This window comes from Crocodylus siamensis, chromosome 1 (genome assembly GCF_052110815.1).
Source record: "Crocodylus siamensis isolate JL-2025a chromosome 1, ASM5211081v1, whole genome shotgun sequence".
Lineage (NCBI taxonomy): Eukaryota > Metazoa > Chordata > Crocodylia > Crocodylidae > Crocodylus > Crocodylus siamensis.
The window spans coordinates 90,611,347-90,630,276 of record NC_143395.1 but is presented as its reverse complement, the minus strand read 5'-3'; the positions used below and the strand labels follow the sequence as shown (position 1 = coordinate 90,630,276).

The following is an 18,930-nucleotide window of genomic DNA, read 5'->3' as shown; positions in this document are numbered from 1 at the left end:
ATGGTATAGAATCATAGAAAAAAAGAGCTGGAAGGGATCAAGAGATGATCTAATTCAATCCCATGGCTCCAGGAAGGATCATTCCAATCTAAACCATCTCAGACAAATGTTTGTCTAGTCTACTCTTAAAAACTTCAGACGAAAGGAGATTTCACAACCTCTCTAGGTAACCTGTTTCAGTCCTTAAAAGCTAAACACCTGTCTTAATATCCAATCTAAAATTTTTCTTGTTGCAATTTAAGAACATCGTTTCTCATCCTTCTTCCTGTTGTCACAGCAAGTAGTCTAACAACATCTTCTTCATAACTACCCTTCATATGATTTGAAGACTTCACAAATTCACTCCTCCCCCAGTCTTTTCTTGTCTAGACCAGGAGTGTCAAAGATACAGACCCCTACCATCTGGCTCACAATGCTTCCCATGGGTCTCAAAATCAGACATGAGCACCAGACTGTGTCCAGGCTGCACCCAGCTCACTGGCCTGGCTTTGTGCCACTCATCCAGCCCAAGAAGCCTAATGAGTTTGACTCCCCTACTTTAAACAAGTAATCCCAGTTCTTCTAACCTTTTTTCATAAATCATTTTTCCTAGATCTCTAAATCACTTAATTGCTCTCCTCTGAACTCTTCAAAATGTATCCATCTTTCTTGATGTGTAGTGCCCAAAATTGGACACAATGCTCCATGTGAGGCCTCACACATACTAGAGAGGCAAAATCATTTCCCCCAATTTTCAGGCAATACTACTGTTACTGCATCCCAGTATGACAGTCTTTTTTTTTTTTTCCTTTTTTTTTTTTGGCGCAACAAGAGCCCACTGAGTACTCTTATTTAGTCCAGTGTAACACCTAGATCCTGTTCTACAGTACTGCAGCCTGTCCAGTTGTTCTCAACAATTTGTATTTGTGCATTTCATTGTTCCATCCCAAAGAACAGGAATTTATACTTTGCCTTATATAATCTAATTAAATTAATTTTGGATCATTTTCCAGTTCATCAAGTTCATTACAAATCCTAAACCTATTTTCTAAAGCGTCTGCAACTCCACCCAGCTTAGTGTCATCTGCAGATCTGTTAAGTGTATACTCCCATCCTCCAAAACATTAATGCCAGACTCAGGACAGACCCCTGAAGAACTCCACTTAATACCTCCTTCTGGTTTGCTAGTTACCTAAAGCAATCTTCTGACACATGTGGATACTTTCTTTTAACACATCTCTGCTCTCACGGGATTTAGGACAAGGAAGGCACTAACCCCCTCTCATAAAAAGTACTTGAGAAAGAGGCTCTGGAAGTTTATCACCTTAAATTGACCAGAAGATGATAAAAATGTGCTTTGCAGCCAGAATACCCAAACATTTTTGTATTTTTATTCATAGGCATGCCTTTAATCAAAATTCAGTTAAAAAGCATGAGCCTCTATGCTAGAGAAAAGCTAGAAGTCCCCTCTGAGAAAGAGCTACAACAAAAAACAAGATATATATCACATTTTAATTAATTTCACAAATGTCTTATCCTCAGATTGCCAGAAACATTCTCCCTAGAGTTCAGTCTTCCACTTATATTTTACAAGCTTCTGTAAGCTCAATTTTAATGAAGTTCAGATGGAAAAAGTAACATCCATCTTACAACACGTGGATTCCAAGGCTGCACTATAATTTAGGAACAAAAGTTAAAGACTTCATGTTTCCACTCATCTATTATTATCCTTTCTGAAATAGTACACTAGTTTTGACAATTCTACAAAAACTTGCAGAACTAATTTCTGTAAGAACCAAGATCTCCAGCTCAAATCAGAGTAATTATCCAGAGATTAGTGCCTGGTAATTCATTTATCTTCTTCAATGAGCAGAAATAATGGGGATTAGGTTGACTAGACTTTTTTTTTTTTTTTTAAGTAGTTCATGCTCAGTTGCTACCACATGCTCACAGTCATCATAATGAATTAAGAGGAGGATGATGTACTAATTGGATTAAATGTTACTTTTAGTTTATTTTCTTTCTATTAAAAATGGATGACATTTGGCCTCACCTAAAGCAGTTAAAAAACAACAACAACCTGTAATCAGAATAATGGAAAAACTACTACGTGATAACATTAAAGGAGACATTTCATATTCCTCCATTTCTTCTACAGGTTATAACATGACCCAACACTGACAAAAGAACAGAGTGCTGTGGGCAACTCTGCTACAAGCACAGGACAGTCACAACAAGGCTCTACAGCCTGAATGCTCACTACAGCCTGAAAGAGTTGTCACAGGTAAAAAAACCGAGGCCTTTCTATTTCAACTTCTTAAAATAATACCTCCCAAAAAGTGAAGCTGCTGATATTGCTACTGACAGCTGGTAAATAAGAGGTGGGATGCATAATGTCATGATTAATGCTAAAGGGCTTTGTTACTAGATTTGAGCTTGTATATTAGGTCAGAAATATAAAAACAGCTATTTTGGAATGCATCCATCTCCAATTTAGCTCATGTGTCTAACAGTAGCCAAAATCTAACTAGATTGCATTTCTATAAATTGTTTTATCCAAAAATCCAAACTACTTTATAAATAATACGAATGCCTTAGGTCTAACCCTCTAAGAGAAAGCTAAGCATTATGCTTCCAAAAGTCATCCTGGCCCTCCACAAATGGACTTTGCAAAACAATACCATTAAATTAATTTGTACAACTAATGAGTCGCACAAATCCCAGAACAAGACACCTGTTTGCCATTTTAATTTTTTTTTTTTTTTTGGGGGGGGGGGGGGGGGGGGGGGGAAGAATAAGACCTAGCTGCTAACTCCTGTTATGTTGACCCTATCTAAGAAGTGGGCCCTATTCGATTTGGATTCTGATTCAGCCCAAATCAGGGACAGCGATTCGATTTGGATCATTGTCCCCAATTCGATTCAACTGAATCTGAAAATTCAGTGCCAATTGGGAGAATCAGCAATTCAGACATAGACACAGCTTTAAAAGTTTTTTCTATGTACCTCGAGGTACCAGCATGGCTTGTGAACGATGAGATGCTGGAGCAGATGGAGCGTCCCACAGGAGTGTGGGGGATCCCTACACGTGCTCAGCTGCAAACCTGGAAGTACTTCTGGTCCACTTGCAGGTCTGCCAGGGAGCATGCACCCTCCAGTTCTCTGATTGGCTGGGGGGGGGGGGACCCTGGGTGCCCTTCCAGACCCAACTGATGCCAGGAGGCACCACTTGCTGAGAGCTTCTGTGGGATACTCCATGTGCCCCAGCATCACAACATTCACAAGCCACCTGCTACCTAGAGGCATATAGAAAAAAAAGAAGTTTAAAACCGTGTTTATGTCTGAATAGATTCGGAGGGTTCCAATTCGATTTCAGAGAGATTAAAGGGTCCTCAAATTTATTTGGATTCGGAGATTTGACCACTGAATCAAATTGGGGACCAAAGCTTCACAAAGCCCTTATAACAATGCATAGCTGTATTCACATTACCATCATGCACTCTGATCCATTGCTTAGAGTGCATATAGGTTCCTACATTAGATACATTTTTATACCATAACATGGGATTGCCCACGTACAGCAAGGAATGAATAAAGAATAGCTGAGTACATTACAGAACCCACACTTACAGCTACTCTGTGGCAAGAGACCCCCTTCTTTCTGCCAACAGAGCAATTCAAGCTCTGCATGTGAGAAGGCTTCTGGTACCACAGGGAAGCCACCAGGAAACATCTGCAGACCTGCCTCTTTTTGCCAGAAGCTGTGGGCCTCTTAACAGCTGGTACCTTACATGCACACCAGCAAAGTTGTGGAATTCCTGCCAGCAGAAGGCTTGTAATGTATACAGGTGCTCTAAAGCAGTGAGACAACCAGCGTGGCATGAGATCCTTTTAAAAAGGTGCTATGTAAAGTTAGCACCATTAGGTGTGCAAACGCCTACACACAATTCATTAAACAAGTTTAGAGGTTACAAATAGAGATCCCATAGTGTCAAAAGCATTTTCACCTGTTGAGTTCCAAGTTCTCTGCAGCAGAAGACCTGCACAAGTGAAAGCTCAGAGCTGTCATTTTCCAAGGGGTGCCTTCAGTCTGACAAGCTTCAGAACTACCATATTTCACAGTTAAGTAGAGATTTGAAGCCAAAATACTTACCTTAAATTTACACCTTGACATATACACTGTATCAATACTTTTGACCTGCACCCCAGTGCTGCCCCAACCCAGCTGAACTCTGGTCCAGCCCCAACCCAGCCTTTCTCACCTACCACGAGATAGCATTGCCATCGCTGGAGGCCCTGGGCCTTACTGTTACCAGGGAGACAACACTTGGCTAGGTGTTAAGCCCAGCCCCAGCCCCTGCAAGCGGTGCTGTCTGGGCTGTGCCAGCCGAGCACTGGGCCTGGCATTGTGTTGCAGCGCTGCTCGCAGGGAACAATGTCCACCCTCCAGGTACCTGGCCCACAGTGAGGGCATGCAGGGGCCAGTATAAGTTGACCCCATATTTCTGGTCCAAAAAGTCAGGTCCACTTATCCACTGCACTTATGAAAATCCTGACTTTTTGGATCAGAAAAATGGGATCAACTTATACACAGCGTTGACTTGTATACTATGAAATATGGTACTGCTTTATAGCAAGAATTAAAACAGCCAATCATACTACTTTTTATTAAACTAGTTTTAGGAAAGGAGGATATATAAAGAAAGACTCTTTTACAGATTTTGTTTCTGAAAACCTTCAAGAGATTTTTGAAAAGAAGAAAAACCTTCTCTTAGTTTATCAAATTCCAGATGTAGACTCTGTATAAAAAGTCCAAAAAATACAGAAATTTCTCAGGAAAACAACAAAACAAATACACCCTGCACTGAAAAACACTGAAGGAATGAATTCTAACTAAATATTTCTATTTTAAACCAAGTCAAGGAATAACAAAATGGGAAAGTGTCAATTTTTGGATTAAATGAACGATGGTGCACTACAGCTATCCAAATACCCCTTCTTTTAAGGGTCTGATACTTAAATCACACAAAAGCAAAAAGGCTCATTAAAAACACTTGTACTTTGAATCCAGAATGTTTAAGTGGTGTGTGGTTTAACAGAAGTTGGCACCTGTGTTTCAATTTCTGAGACTTAGGGTTGATCTGACAGGATTAGAAAACATCTCAAACTTGTACATTTTATTCAAGCTTCCAGAAAACTTCCTAGGGTTGATTTAATTTTCCAGACCACTGCATGCACCCAGCAGTTTTAGAAATTATAATTTAAAAGAGATCAAATCTCCAGGGTCTAGAATTCACTGTTGAGTTTTAAGAAATATTTCCAGTGGAAAAACTTGGATTGTGTCAATAACTTAACAGCAGATCTAAGAAGGCAAGAATGAAAGATTTATTCTTCAGGATGCAGAAAGCTTTTCCCTTGCAAGTATCTTTAATTTGCTTTAAATAAATAATACAATTAAAGTATAGATATTTATGTGTGTATTTTATATATAGTAAAAGCTGTGTTAACCAGCATTTTAGTAACCGGCACACACTACTAACCGGAATGTCCAGCCGGCTAGCGGGGGAAGTTTGTACACATTGGCTGCCACCACCACCTCCATCACTCCCTGCTCCATTTGCAGCTGCTGGCACCCCACCCCGCAGCCTCAGGTAATTGGAAATATATATAAAATGCATAAGTGACAGTATAAGTGGACAGAAACATTCTTTTAGCAAAAAGTTGTATAGGAAATGGAAGAAATTCCAAGCCTCATTAGGTTTTTATATCCATGAACTGGGGGGGAAAAAGTTCGCAAAAGTAGAGAGGTGTCAGACTCATTCCTACCAGTATCACTCCAAACTATCCAAAAAATATTTTAAAGCCTCTCTCCATTACAGGTGTTCCTTCCTCAGCCCAAAATATATGCTGCAGATGCTATGTCTCTGAAGTTTAATGCTGTTGGTTTTGAAGTCAACAAGAAAACCTTCAATTGAAGTAACCCATTTACATTATCCAAGTCTCTACCTTCCAGTACCTACCAAAATTAGGACATCTGGTGACCTCATGAACCAGTTTAACAATCACTCCAAATTTAACAAGGTGCTGTGACCACAGGCTGAAACCTGTTGTAGGCATCAATTCTTCAGGCCTCAGGTACAAAACAATTATTTCCTTTTTTAGTGTTCTGGTCCCATCTACACATGCAAAGTTAAACCATAAGAACATGAAGCACAGCGAGGCTGTAACTGTTTTCTTCAGTGTATTTATGACCCTAACTTTCTATGTTATAATTAGACACGAGTGGTTTCCAAGTGTCTAAATCAGGCTTGGATTGTTAAGACATGCACATGCTCAATAGCTCCAATAGGAATTGCAAGGATTTCTGAAGACCTGGCCTGGATCACCTCAGAGTTCCTCATAACAGCTCTATATGCCACTACAGACCATTTTTTAATTTATTAGTACCAAACGTATTGAGTTTTAAAAAAATGTAGACCCTTTAACTGAATTACATTGCATGCTAAGAGCTCACACTGTCAGGCTTTATGTATAAAAAGAGAAAGAATGAAAAGCCCATTTTCCTCTTGTTACATCTTTCTTAGTTTGCACATGAACTTTATTTTTAAACAGGTGTTGAAAGTTGCATCTTACAATACCCAGTGGGCCTGTAAGTAACTATTTTTATTTCTTTCTATATTATACCAGAAGGGCATTTATGAACTACACAGCAACTATAGCTGGATATACGAAACAATATTTTTTCCTGAGTTACAAAGAAGTAGTTCAATAAAAAGGTAGCATGTGTTTTAAACGGCATTTAATTTACACACAAACTAACTGAAACAGCAGCTTGGTCATGTGGCTGGAGTGAGGGTAAGCAGTCAAAAGATGTACAAAAACAACCCCAAAAAAATTTGTGCATTTTGACAATTCCTTGCCCCTATGATATCTGGAAGTTGCTAAAACCTCTCTCTACTTTACTTTCTATAAACTCCATTTGGAAAATGAAGATGTTTCAAATTGCTTCACAAAGATGACTACAACTCAAATGAAAGTGATTAAAGGTTACTTAATGATTACTACTTAGTAAAAACTAACTACATTTGTCACAGAAGTGAACTGCATCATGATTTTGCCATGTTATTGCAGGACTACCACCAACTTGGGAATAGAGTACAAAAGCTAAGACCAAAAGGATTGCATATCATTGCTTTAAATTTCAGTCTCAGGTCAGCAATTAGACACATACAAATTTTGACACCTGAAAATGAACGCTCTTCTACAGGTATTGTATTAGGATAATTATTCTGCAGATGAGCACAAAGGCTTCTTCATTCCTCAACAACGAGAACTTTTACTGAACCAAAGTACTGTGGCACCATAGCATTGTGATGATTTAACTGGAACTAGACCACTAGTTTACTACTGATAAAAAAAAAATCATTTCTTTAAATACAGACTTTTACTATTAAAAAATATATATATGCAACAAATCAAAGCTAGTAGGGGATAGAAGAAGAATTATGTACTCAGTAACCAGATAATTGACTAAAAGGACTAGGGATGATGGTTTTTGAATAAGTCATGTCATTTCTGAACTATTGCTACTTGAACATAGTAAAGTAAAATAGTTAAGATGACAGATGGTAAGATAAGTTACTTCACTCTTATCTAAAAGGTCATACAGAGCCAAGATCAGAGCCCTCCTGTACTCTATCTACTAAACCATGCTGCTTCTACACCAGCAGCTACCAACCTTTTTTAGGTTGCAGGCCAGAATGACCCAGCTTGGATAAGTGGACACTAGGACTCAACTGACACTTCTCCCCACAAGAGAAGCCCCAGGTCCACAGCCCAGATCAATTAGCTCCATGAGCCAAATACAGCTAGTAAACCATAGATTGCCAACCCAGGTGCTACACCATCGTAGATACTAAGCTACAATACGCTATAGATGCCCAACAATAAATGTGTAATTGCTATAAGAAATGCTTCTGAATACTTTATTTAGGTTGGCAATTTATTTTGAGCAAATCAGAACATTAGCACTATTTACATGGATTATTTTAAGGGTAAGGTAGGTAAGAAGTTAAATAAAATGTATTAAAATGGAAACTCTTGTAAGGCTTCATGAAACATAGTAGATCTAGTCCATGGACTTCTTATTCATAAAATAAGCCCCTGTTCATCAAATAAATCTGATCCCAGGCAAGTTTAGGTTTTGTTGAGAACGCTCTTTGTTTGAGAAATATGTCCAACTATTGCAAACGAAGGAAGTCTCCATTCATTCAGAGAACAGATATAAAAGTAGAAAAGCAGCTCCAGCTCTCCAACACAGCCACAGCAGTAGATCTCAGCTCTGTTTTGGAACAGCTTCTTGGAATCTTGCACACTTCCTAGTTTTATCACTAATCATTGAAGCAGGACTGTACAGTACATACCCAGTAGTGGTATAGTATTGATGAGTTAAGCTGTATCCCTATGTCCCCATTTAGCACTCTAGTCATGCACAGCAGTGGCACTGGCACTTGGATACTTATCTGATTATTTTCTCACAGCTAAAAGAACATGTAGATGGAATTAGATCCCTACTATGCTTTTGGAACTGTAGCCACTTATATGGCTCTATGGTATACTTTACAAATAGAAGCCAAGGACAGCATTCAGGCTTTCAGTCTCTTCCAAAGACAAACATATATCCCAATATTAAAGGGAGCCCCAAGAAATGGCAGATAAGTTTTCTTCTCAATGCACATGGCAACTCAGAATGAAACCAAAGACGCTGATAGAACTTTTACTGCAAAAGAGGCTCTCCACTTCCTCTGTCATCCTTAGACTAACCAGTACAGTTTTATTAGTTCAAAATTAGCACTGTCTAGTAAAAAATGTTTTTTGGCAGAACTATATGAGCAGACTGGGAGGACAGCTGTTCAAAAGTTATATAGAGAAAGAGGCAAGGAAAAGCTTACAGTTGAGCATGAAGCCTTGGTTAAATGTCAGCCTCATGCAGAGGTTGCACCTGGTTTGCGGTACACTAAACCACCACAGTGACAGTGTCACACTAGTGTCATATAAAAGCTGGCAACTCCAGGTGCTGTTGTGCAACTAGAGATATGCCTAGCAGATCAAAAAAAGTGACAAAATATATTCAAAATCATGGAAGGGATTTAGTTAGTTGAGAGTGTTTCTAACTGCAAGAGTGGAAGCTGGAACAGAAGGTAGAATGTGTCCAAATATGTTTGGAAAGAAAAAAAATTAAAACCACACAAGTCATTAACAGAAAACAAAACAAAGCTACTATCCTAGGATACTGAAAGCTTCTTACATGATACTGAAAGCTGTTTACAGTGATAAATAAACCACGTTGTCTTGCAGCCCAACATGATCTCTGCTTCCCCCAGATAAATCAAAAGAGGTGCCAGATAAGAGTATGTAACTGGCATTCTTTTAGCCATGAGGTGTTTGGTAACATGCAGTGATAGCTAGTCAGCCAGACAGACACCAGTATTAGCTTGTTTTATTATATACAATATTGTTTTGATGAACACTGAGGTGTGTAATCAACTGAGGACTGAAGCTTTATATGGAGCTATGTAGTGCAAGTGTGCCATTGAAGGCAGTATATATGATCTCTTTTATTAGACCAATTGAGTAGTTGGGGAAAAAAAGTTCTTAGCAAGCTTTCGGGCACAGTTACCCATCCTCAGGCGTAGGGAGACCTGCAGAGACTCCCTACGCCTGAAGGGCAATTGCACCTGAAAGCTTGTTAAGAACTTCCTCCACCCCACCAATCATCATAGTCACTGCTATACCATTTACAAAGTGTCTAAGAATACCGTACTTGCCCAAGCCCAGGACAATTCTGAATTTAAGATAACCCTTAAGTAATTAGATTCCAGGCATGGAGAATTTGGAAAATTACATTTTACATGTATACAATTTAATTATTGGAGAGTCTTAAATTCATGTTTGTGCAGGTGTGCATCTGCTGCACCAGGAGCAGGAGATAGGAGAGTCAAGTTGTCCCCAAGCCTTCTGCTACTGCTTACCTTTTAGCCCTAACCCAGGGGCAGGCAATTATTTTGGGCAGAAGGCCATTTACTGCATTTTGGCAAACCATCGAGAGTCACATGACAGGCAGCCAGGGGCAGATATAAATTAATTTTCTACATTTTTAGGGGCTCTGCGGGCTGAATAGAATGGCCTTGTGGGCCGCACCTGGCCCGCATTTTGCCCACCCCTGCTCTAGCCCCACTCCAGCCTCCTGCCCACCCCTCCCCCCCAGTCAAATAGTGGGGGAGGGGAACTCATTTTAGATTGAAATAAATACAGTAGTCTCTCTAGTGGAGGAATTTAACTGTGGTAGCCGAGTCAGGGTAACTAGCTGTACTGAAAGCCAGTTCATAATCCAATCAGCAACAGCCAAGAGATGCATTGTCTGCAATGTGGAACATTTGAACAGATTTGCTTTAGTCAGATTTTTTACTCCTATTCTAATGACAGTTTAAGGACCCATCCTTAAACCACACTAAACTTGCAAGTGAAGTTACCCTGATGTGGGGGGCTGCCAACAGCTAAAGGAGTTGCAAAATAAATAGATCTTGAGTCCTGTTAGTTCATTTATTTATGACAACAAAAGCAGTTATGTATGTCTCCTATAAAAAAATCTGACTTGTTGCTGCTGTCCATACACAGTATCACACAATTGGTTAACAATTTCACAGATGGTTCTATAACTGAAGTCATATATCCAATCCTTCTCAAGTCAGTGGCATTTCAGCCTCTCCAGAAATCTCTTTCTGAGCATCAGGCTGCCTGAAACGGTTGAGATCTAGCATTTAAGAACAGAAGCAATGACAACTTTTACCTGGACCAGAAAATATTAATCATTAAAACAGCAAAGGAAAAAAAATTAGTTTTCAAATGTCAAAAATTACAAATCAATCTTAACATGCATGGGTAACAAGTAGGAAAGTACTAAGCAGCCTGACGGAACTGTCAGTTTCCTGCCAACTGAAAGCAAGATATCACCACTGTTAGGGTCATGTTCAATGTTCAAAAGGGGTCCACCTACAAAAAACCTCTTCCTCATCCTCCTCCCATACACACAACCCTACAGAGATGATGTCAGAGGAAGCAAGGCACAAAGCTGGAAGGTGATAGCCTGAGATACTGATGCCCTGAAAGATACTGAAGCATATCATTAGGTAATCTCTTTCTAAGCACCTAGAGAATAATAAGGTGATAAGGAACAGGCAACATGGATTTGCCAAGAACAAGTCATGCTTAACCAACCTGGTTTCCTTCCACCGTAAGAAAATAGGCTTTACTGAAGGCTTTCAATACAATTACACATCATTCTCTTATATAAAACTAAGAAAATACAGTTTATATTAAACTACTGTCAGACTGAGATTATGCACCCACGTTAGAGTAGTTAATAGCTTAGGACAAATAACTGAGTGAAGGTATAAGTGAGGTTCCCCAGGGGTCTGTCCTGGTCCCAATTCTGTTCAATATGTTCATTAATGAATTGAAAGATAAAATTGAGGGACACTTAGTAAGTTGCAAAAAGACAGCAAGATGGGCAAGGTAGCAGACATTTTGGAGGCCACACTTCTAATTAAAAAGATGTTAACAAACTGGAGGAGTCATCCAAATTAAGTCTCCAAAACTTCTACATTTAGGATAGAACAACCAAGTGTACAAAAGAGTCAGGGAGCAACTGGCTATGCTGCAATGTTACAGTGTAGCACTGTTGGCAGGGGAGGGAGTGGGGAGGAACAAGATAACTATATCTTTATAACCTCTCATACATAAATATAGATAGAGGGCTTAGTCCATCTGTAACGCTCTTTAAATGCAAATAGCTTGAAAACTGTAAGAGAGAACAGGTGTCTTCAGAGAAATTTCTTTGCTAAACTTTAGCATTGGTTTAGTGACCATGTCAGGATGATCCCAACTTCCAGAACTGGGAAAAAGTCAGGGCCAGGGCTGTTTCTATTGAGCTCTTCCTGGGGGGGCAGAGGAAGGGGCCAGCTGATGGAAGTGTGAGCTAGGCAGAGGTGAGAGGCAGCGGGTGAGCAGTGGGGGCCCTGTTCCAAACAGCGTTCCCTCCAAGCTGAACAGCATGCACAGGCGCACCTGGCAGCACGGCATGAGCATGCCTGCATAGCTGCACATGCCACACAGCTTAGAGAGGATGCCGGTCCCAAGCCCTGAGCAGGAAAGGGGATGCCCAGGGGTGGTGTGGAGGAAGCCCCAGGACATGGGCGGCTGTTGCAAGGCGTAGAGCTCACCTGCCCTTGCTCAGCAGAGGCACGCAGGTGGCAGCAGGGGTGGGTCTGCCTCTAGTCCGCTGGATGAAAGCAGATTCAGGAAGGGACTGGTATCTTCAAATGTTCAGCCTATTTTATTTAAGTTTTATAAACATTTAATAAATATAAAAAGTTAAATATTTGTTTTTGTTATTTGAAATTTATCCGTCATTCTTGATAGGCAATTCACTAGTAAAAACTGAATGTGGTATTGTGGGGTGTATTAATATGACTGTTGCATGCAAGTCACAAGAAGCAACTCTTCTACTCTGTTCAGTTCTACCAAATTAATAAAATAAGAAAAAGATCAGTTTAACACAATATTGAAGAAATGTAAAACAAGGATATCCCCTTTGAAGAACAAATAAGAAAGAAAGAGAGTCAGAGTTAAAATAGTTTTAACTGCTTTGTCATGCAGTTATATTAACGGTTAAAATGTCAGTCTAGTGATTAAAACTATTGTAACACCTAAATTTACATAAATACTGAACTACAATTAACTTCTTGAAATTGTAACAGTAAAAATTCTTAACTTATTTGAGTCCCTTCAATGAAAAAGGTGAGACGATACAGCCACACTTCTTTTTTATATAAAATAAGCTAGTGCATTAGCAGCTGAGAATTTAATCTGTCAGCACCAAGAATTCTAGATGAAGAAATACTCTGATAATCCTAACAGGTTGCAGTTTTATGAGAGTTGAAATAACCACCAGCCAATTATTTCCTATACTGTAATTGAGGCCATCTGATTTTGACATCATGGAGTAAGTAGATTTTATTAGTAGTTTTCTATATTTGGTTGGTGAAACTTAGAGGGAAGTATAGGTCCTTAAAATTATAATTGTGCTATTATTTCTGTTCTACTAAAAATCAGCAGGTTTATTTTAAAGGAACAGGCCAGCTAACAAATATAACAATCTAAAGTGTTAAAAATGTATGTCCTGCTTTTATGAAAAGAAGAATGATCCAAGAATAAGAGGAAATGTATGCAGGATGGAACAGCAGGAACTTCTAATGCCCTATCAAGGTACATACTTTTATCAACTTTACAGGACACGCTAGATGGTGAACAAATTAAACAGATGATTTTAGGAAGGTAATTTGATACTGTATGTACTCTTTTCCAAGCTCAGAAAAGCTCTTATGCAAGTCTGTTTGGTCATTAAAATAATTCAAAGATTGAGAAAGCCACAGATGTCTTGGTCTCTTTTTGCATCTTCCTGAAGGGTGAGGTACAGACCTTCTCTCAATTAGTTTTATTGCTCTTCAACTGATTAGGCCCTGTCCTTGTGTTTCCAGATACCAAGTTCTTGGGAAATGCAACGATACTTCCCATTGTTCTGAAAGTGATCTCTGAAATATAGTAACGCAGAAATTTTCACTTTTTTTATGCTGCAGCCAGGCAACCTGTGGCCCAGTAGTTACACCCAACTGTGGATGGAATTTCCAGCTGGCAGATAAGTAAGAATACCCCCAGTGGAGGGGGGAGGCAAACCCTGCGCTGCTGCAGGCCCTGCAAAAGGAGCCATGGCCTCTCCACCCAGCTCTGGGGGGTCATGGTTTGCTGGTCTGCAGCCACTTCCAGCCAACCCGCCGCAGCAGCCCAGAGATTGAGAACCCCAGCATTAAAAGATATACAGTATTTAACAGTCTATAGAACATAACATGGCAAAATACACTTACTTTCAAATCCCGCATTGTTACTATGTACTGCTTTTGTTTTAGAAATGCTAACAAACCTTAAAAATTGCAACAATTTCACCCTGACTCAAGGAAAATGGAAGAGTATGTAGAGAGAAGGAACTAATAAGTGCTGTATTACAAACTCAACAGGAACCTTGCTTTGCATGTTTATTTTCAAGTTTTAACAAGGGAAAGAAGAGACCTAGTCAAGTAAGCAGATTAAAGACTACCTGCAGACATGGAGAAATAGAGTAACATAACTTTCCTAAAAAAAGCAATCGGATCATTTGCTAGACACTACTGTACTATTTTAAAGCAGAATGAGACTTCTGTGGGATGGAGTATAAATACCTGGCAAAAGAAAAGGCAGGTCTCACTCCATCTTCACATGGCTAGGAGGCAGTGTCCTGCCCAGCCACGACAACTGTCCCTTGCCCCCTGTGCCCACCTGCTGCATAAGCTAACTGGGACCAATCTGCTCCCAGGCAGCCTCTATATGTGCGCATCAGCATATTAGTTTAATGCACTGATTTCTAGTACCTGCATCTACAGGTACTAGAAAACAGCTCATTAGACTAATCTACTGTGCAGCAATTGCTGCACGTGTGTAGACATTGATGCTTTGCTGCACATTAGATTAGTGGGTGTAGACAAACCCAGCGATGACCTGCACAGACAGATGTTACCAGAAGCCTTCTCAGAATGAAGCCATGTGTGCACCATGGGATTCATGTAGCTACATGGCATGTTGTAGGGCTAAATAGTGACTCACATACCAAATTTCACTAGTTTAGACAAGGCTGAGATATAGAGGGTACTTGAAAGTTCTCAGGGTCTCTGAACACAAGGATGTCAAACTGTGTTCTTTATGATACACAATGGACTGGTAACATCCACTTCTTCACTTGTGTCAAGTAACAGCCAACAGATTATATTCATTACCATTCTCGTTTTCTAATGTGCCAAGAAAAAAATATTCAAGAATAAGGAACTTTTCAAAGGGATGTCACTTTGAATTTTTAGGTGGGCTAATATTCCACACACTGCAATTGCAGAAGACCTTTTAGATTTTTTTCCTCCTGTTCCTCTGTTGACATACTATAAAGAGTACTATACACTACAAAAGGATCTGGAAAGATTATCCATTTGTCTTGTAAGCTTAGTAACTGGATTACTTACAACCATATCACCTATTACATTTTCAGACAGATTTGTGCATTTTAAGTTGACAACTATTCAAGAGATTCTTGAGCCCTATAAACAGGGCCTGTGTAGTCTATGGGGAAATAGAACCAAGTCCTTCAGCTCAAAACACCCAGGGGTTCTGGATCAGTGTTCGTTTTTCACTTCCCCAGGCCTCAGCTGCAGCTGTATCCTCTAGGTAAGCAAGGCTACACTTCTGGCTCTTCTTACTCTAGCTACAAGCCAATTTCTAGCACTGGCTTCTGATCACACATACACATTTTTAGAGCATGCACCATGATCTTTTTAATGCCTCCTGGTAAGAAAATGTGTAGGAACAGTCAACTTCTAGCAGGTCCCAGCAAGGCAGAGTGACTAAACAATGTTTTGTTGCTGCTAGGCACACAACAAATTCTGCAACAAGCATACTGCACATCTTAGATGAATACTACATTCCACAGCCAATCTAGGGGGTCTTGAGCTAAGTGACTTGTGACATACATGCATCTCAGATTTGTCACAGTTCAGACACCGAGTTTCACAAATGTCTCCATATTAATTCCTGAACCTGTAATATCTAAACATTTGTGTTTCAACTAAAGTGAGAATCAGAATCAGGTTTGCAGCAAAAGTTAGCTTCCATGGCAAATATTACAGCTGCCAGATGTATAGGGCCTTCTAAATGCCATCCTAAAATTAAAATGACTTTGCAGAAGAGATCCTAGATAAAATAAAGTACTACGGTCATTTCTATAACACTGAGTATCCCATGTATTCCTCCACTACTTTTCAACATCTCTTGCTTTCATTCATCATGCCCCCCACAAAACATGCACACATATTCAGAAGTTGCTCATGTGATGCAACTTGCCATTCTTGACCCGTTCTTCTCTATAACTGCCCAAATACTCTAACACTTTTTGTTAGGTTCCATTTATCTCCAATATGCTTGCCTCTTCCCACTAATCACATAGTTTTGACACTAAAGTCCCTTATTACTTGCTTCACTGCAGCACTATCTACACCATCATAACAGTATCCCCCTGTGTATTTTCTGTTCCCTTCAAGCTACAGATTTACCTCTGCTAAAAGTTTTAAATGCTAAACATCAGGAGGCAGCAACCCATCCTTCATATCAGTTCCGGTTGACTAACTAATCCCAATATCAAGGGAATCAGGTAACCACCAGGTCTTTCAGTCAAAGACCTGTATGCTTCTCTCTGCACAGCTGGCATTTCCAGAAGTGTTAATCCCTCAGCAGGACTCACTAAAAAAACAAGTTTTAGCTACCTTGGAGAGACAGAGAGAAACAGTGTTAGTGGATCAAGTGAAAAGCATCATCATGTTTTGCTTACAAAAGTTTTCAAGGGTCAGCTGGAACTTTGTTACAATAGGTGCTGAAAGCTGTGTATGGTCAGCTCCCACCCTTACAGCTCCAGGATTCTTTGGAAAAACAAACAAACAAACACCACTGTTCAAAGTGATTGTTTGTGTGTGCATTACAATCAGGTTTAGAAACCTCCAAAAGAGATACTAAAAGACATGTGCATGCTTTGAGGTTCCCCTGCATGGAGTATTTCAGATGCAACTGGAAAAGATATTCAGAAGATATTCAGGAGTCTGATACTGGCATTTCTTTCAAGTGAGATAGGAAACAGCCTGACCCCTGGTCAGACCCTGTTCCCTCTCTCTTTCAGCACCCAGTCTCTGCCACCGTGACACGGGGTACGTGCCAACTGACTTCATGGGACAAAGAAAAAACAGGGAAAGGAAAGAGGGCCAGCCAGTCAAAACAAATGCACCATGGGGGCACACTGAGCAGAGCACACTGGACAGCGCCCAGTGTCCCTCAAATGAGCCCAAGGAGCCAGCAGACACTGGGCTAGACAGACCTAGGTCTGGGCCAGTAAGTGGCAGCTCTTGCCCGCTTTAGCAGGCATGAAAGACTGACAGAGGGCAGGAGCCATGGGCTGGATGGTGCACCACAGGCAGGAGGATGGTGATGGCCTTTGGGGATGTTCAACAGGTATGGAGCATAGCAGCCTTTCTGCACCCCACTGGGGGATCTACTGCCTTCACCTTGATGCAAGGAAACAGTGTCTGCATGTCCAGTGAGCCCAAGAGTGTCCGAGCATCCGTGTCCGTGAGCATCTGAGCATTCGAGTGTTGTGTCCAAGAGCATCTGTGGGCCTGAGGCACGAGGAGTCCTGCCCTCCTGTGACCTCTCCCCCAAGGAGCAGGGGGCAATCCATGCTGACAGGCCCAGCCATGGGGACACCCAGCCCGGCCCCTGCCCCGGCCCCCCGCACCTGTCTTGAAGATGAGGTTCGGGTCGTCGCGATCGCCAAAGGAGTCAAGCATGGAGACGAAGAGGACCCCGCACGAGTTCTGGATGCCGAACACCGACCCGTTGCACCACATGGCGGCCAGCATCACCACCCAGCCCCAGCCGCCCTCGGGGGGGCTGCTCCCGTCCGCCGGCACCGGCCCCGGCCCCGCCACGACCAGCGGCGCCGCGGGCTCCTCGGGCGGCGGCACCCACTCGCCGTCGCCCTGCTTCAGCGCCGGGGCCGGGGCCGGGGCGTCCACCGCGCCCTGCGGCTGCGGCTCCTCGCTGGCCGGCGCCATCCCCGCGGGCTCCGCACGGCGGCACGGGACCCCCGGGGAAGCAACGGCCGTGGCGGCTCCCTACGCGCCCCGGCTCGGCGCCAGCAATATCACCCCACCCCGACCCGACCCGCCACCGACTTGAAGGACCCCGAGCCGCTGCGGATCTTTAAATAGACCCGCCCCTAGGGGGCGCCAGGGCCCCCCGCAGGCTCCTATTGGACAGCAGCGGGAGAAGCCCCGCCCCCGCCGCGTGGAGGAGGCGGGGCCGAGTCTTGCCTGCAGTTCGGAGGAATTGGGGGGGGTTGTAGCCGCAGCTGCTGTGGCAGCGAGCCCGGGGGCGGGTGCTGTTGAGCGGGCGCCCCTCCCACACCCCGCGTGCGCCGAAGCGGGAGGACGAGCTCACCTCAGCCCCGCGGGGGGGGACCCCCCCGCACCCCCCGCAAGCTGGGTCCGCCTAGCCGCGCCCCTGCGGGACGTTGGCCCGGGACAAGGCTGGGGAGGCGGTTCTCTTCCCCCCGCCTCTCCCCGCCGTGTCCCGACCGGGGAGTTGGGAGGCGGCCCTCAGTGGCCTCTGAGGGGGCTGTGCTGGCGCTCCCTGCTCCGCCTCGGCTCCTGACGTGATTTGTGTGTCAAACCAAACTACAAAAAATGTGTCAAAAGCTTGCAAATAAAGGGGGGTTTTTTTGGGCAAAGATTTGGTTGGTCTAATCAAAGATAACACCTCTGCCCCGACTTCTGATTCCACGCCCCCACACTGCAGCCACTCACCAAGTAAGGGGGCATCAGTCGCCCATGATTTAAGGCACACTTGACAGAAAGATTGCCCCCCCTTCCCTAAACAATAATTAACAAGTGTCCTGCATGCTTATCACTTCTGGGCTCCTGCCCAGCCTTGCCTGCAATCAACACCTTGCACCTGCCTTTCTCTGCAGCCCAGTGTGCCCTGTTGAATTAAGATCTGTTCTTTGCATGTGTGCTGGGGGTGAGAGTGTTAAAATATATTGGAAAAGGGGTGCATGCACACATATCCCAGGATTTTCAGCTGACCATTGGAAGCATGTGTCTTCCTCAGACACATTTCAGGTTGTTACCAAAAACAACCATCAATTTAAATCTCTTAAAATAATCCACAAGATTACATAATGTAGAAAGGCCACCTCCTGACAATTCTCTGTGCC

At 42.2% G+C, this 18,930-nt stretch overlaps 1 protein-coding gene across 2 annotated transcripts in view; it reads right to left on the bottom strand.

The window, feature by feature from the left end:
* Positions 1–17,889, bottom strand: part of SLC16A10 (solute carrier family 16 member 10) — a 119,085-nt gene extending 101,196 nt beyond the window's left edge. The window contains exon 1 of one of the 2 annotated variants that reach the window (XM_090038036.1): positions 17,452–17,889. In XM_090038036.1, coding sequence (XP_089894162.1) covers positions 17,452–17,770 — 319 coding nt within the window. In that variant the 5' untranslated portion in view covers positions 17,771–17,889. Of the gene's footprint in view, positions 1–17,221; positions 17,340–17,451 lie in introns of those variants that run through there. The other variant, XM_090038044.1, reaches the window with a different exon arrangement.
* Between the last annotated feature and the right edge of the window lie 1,041 nt (positions 17,890–18,930).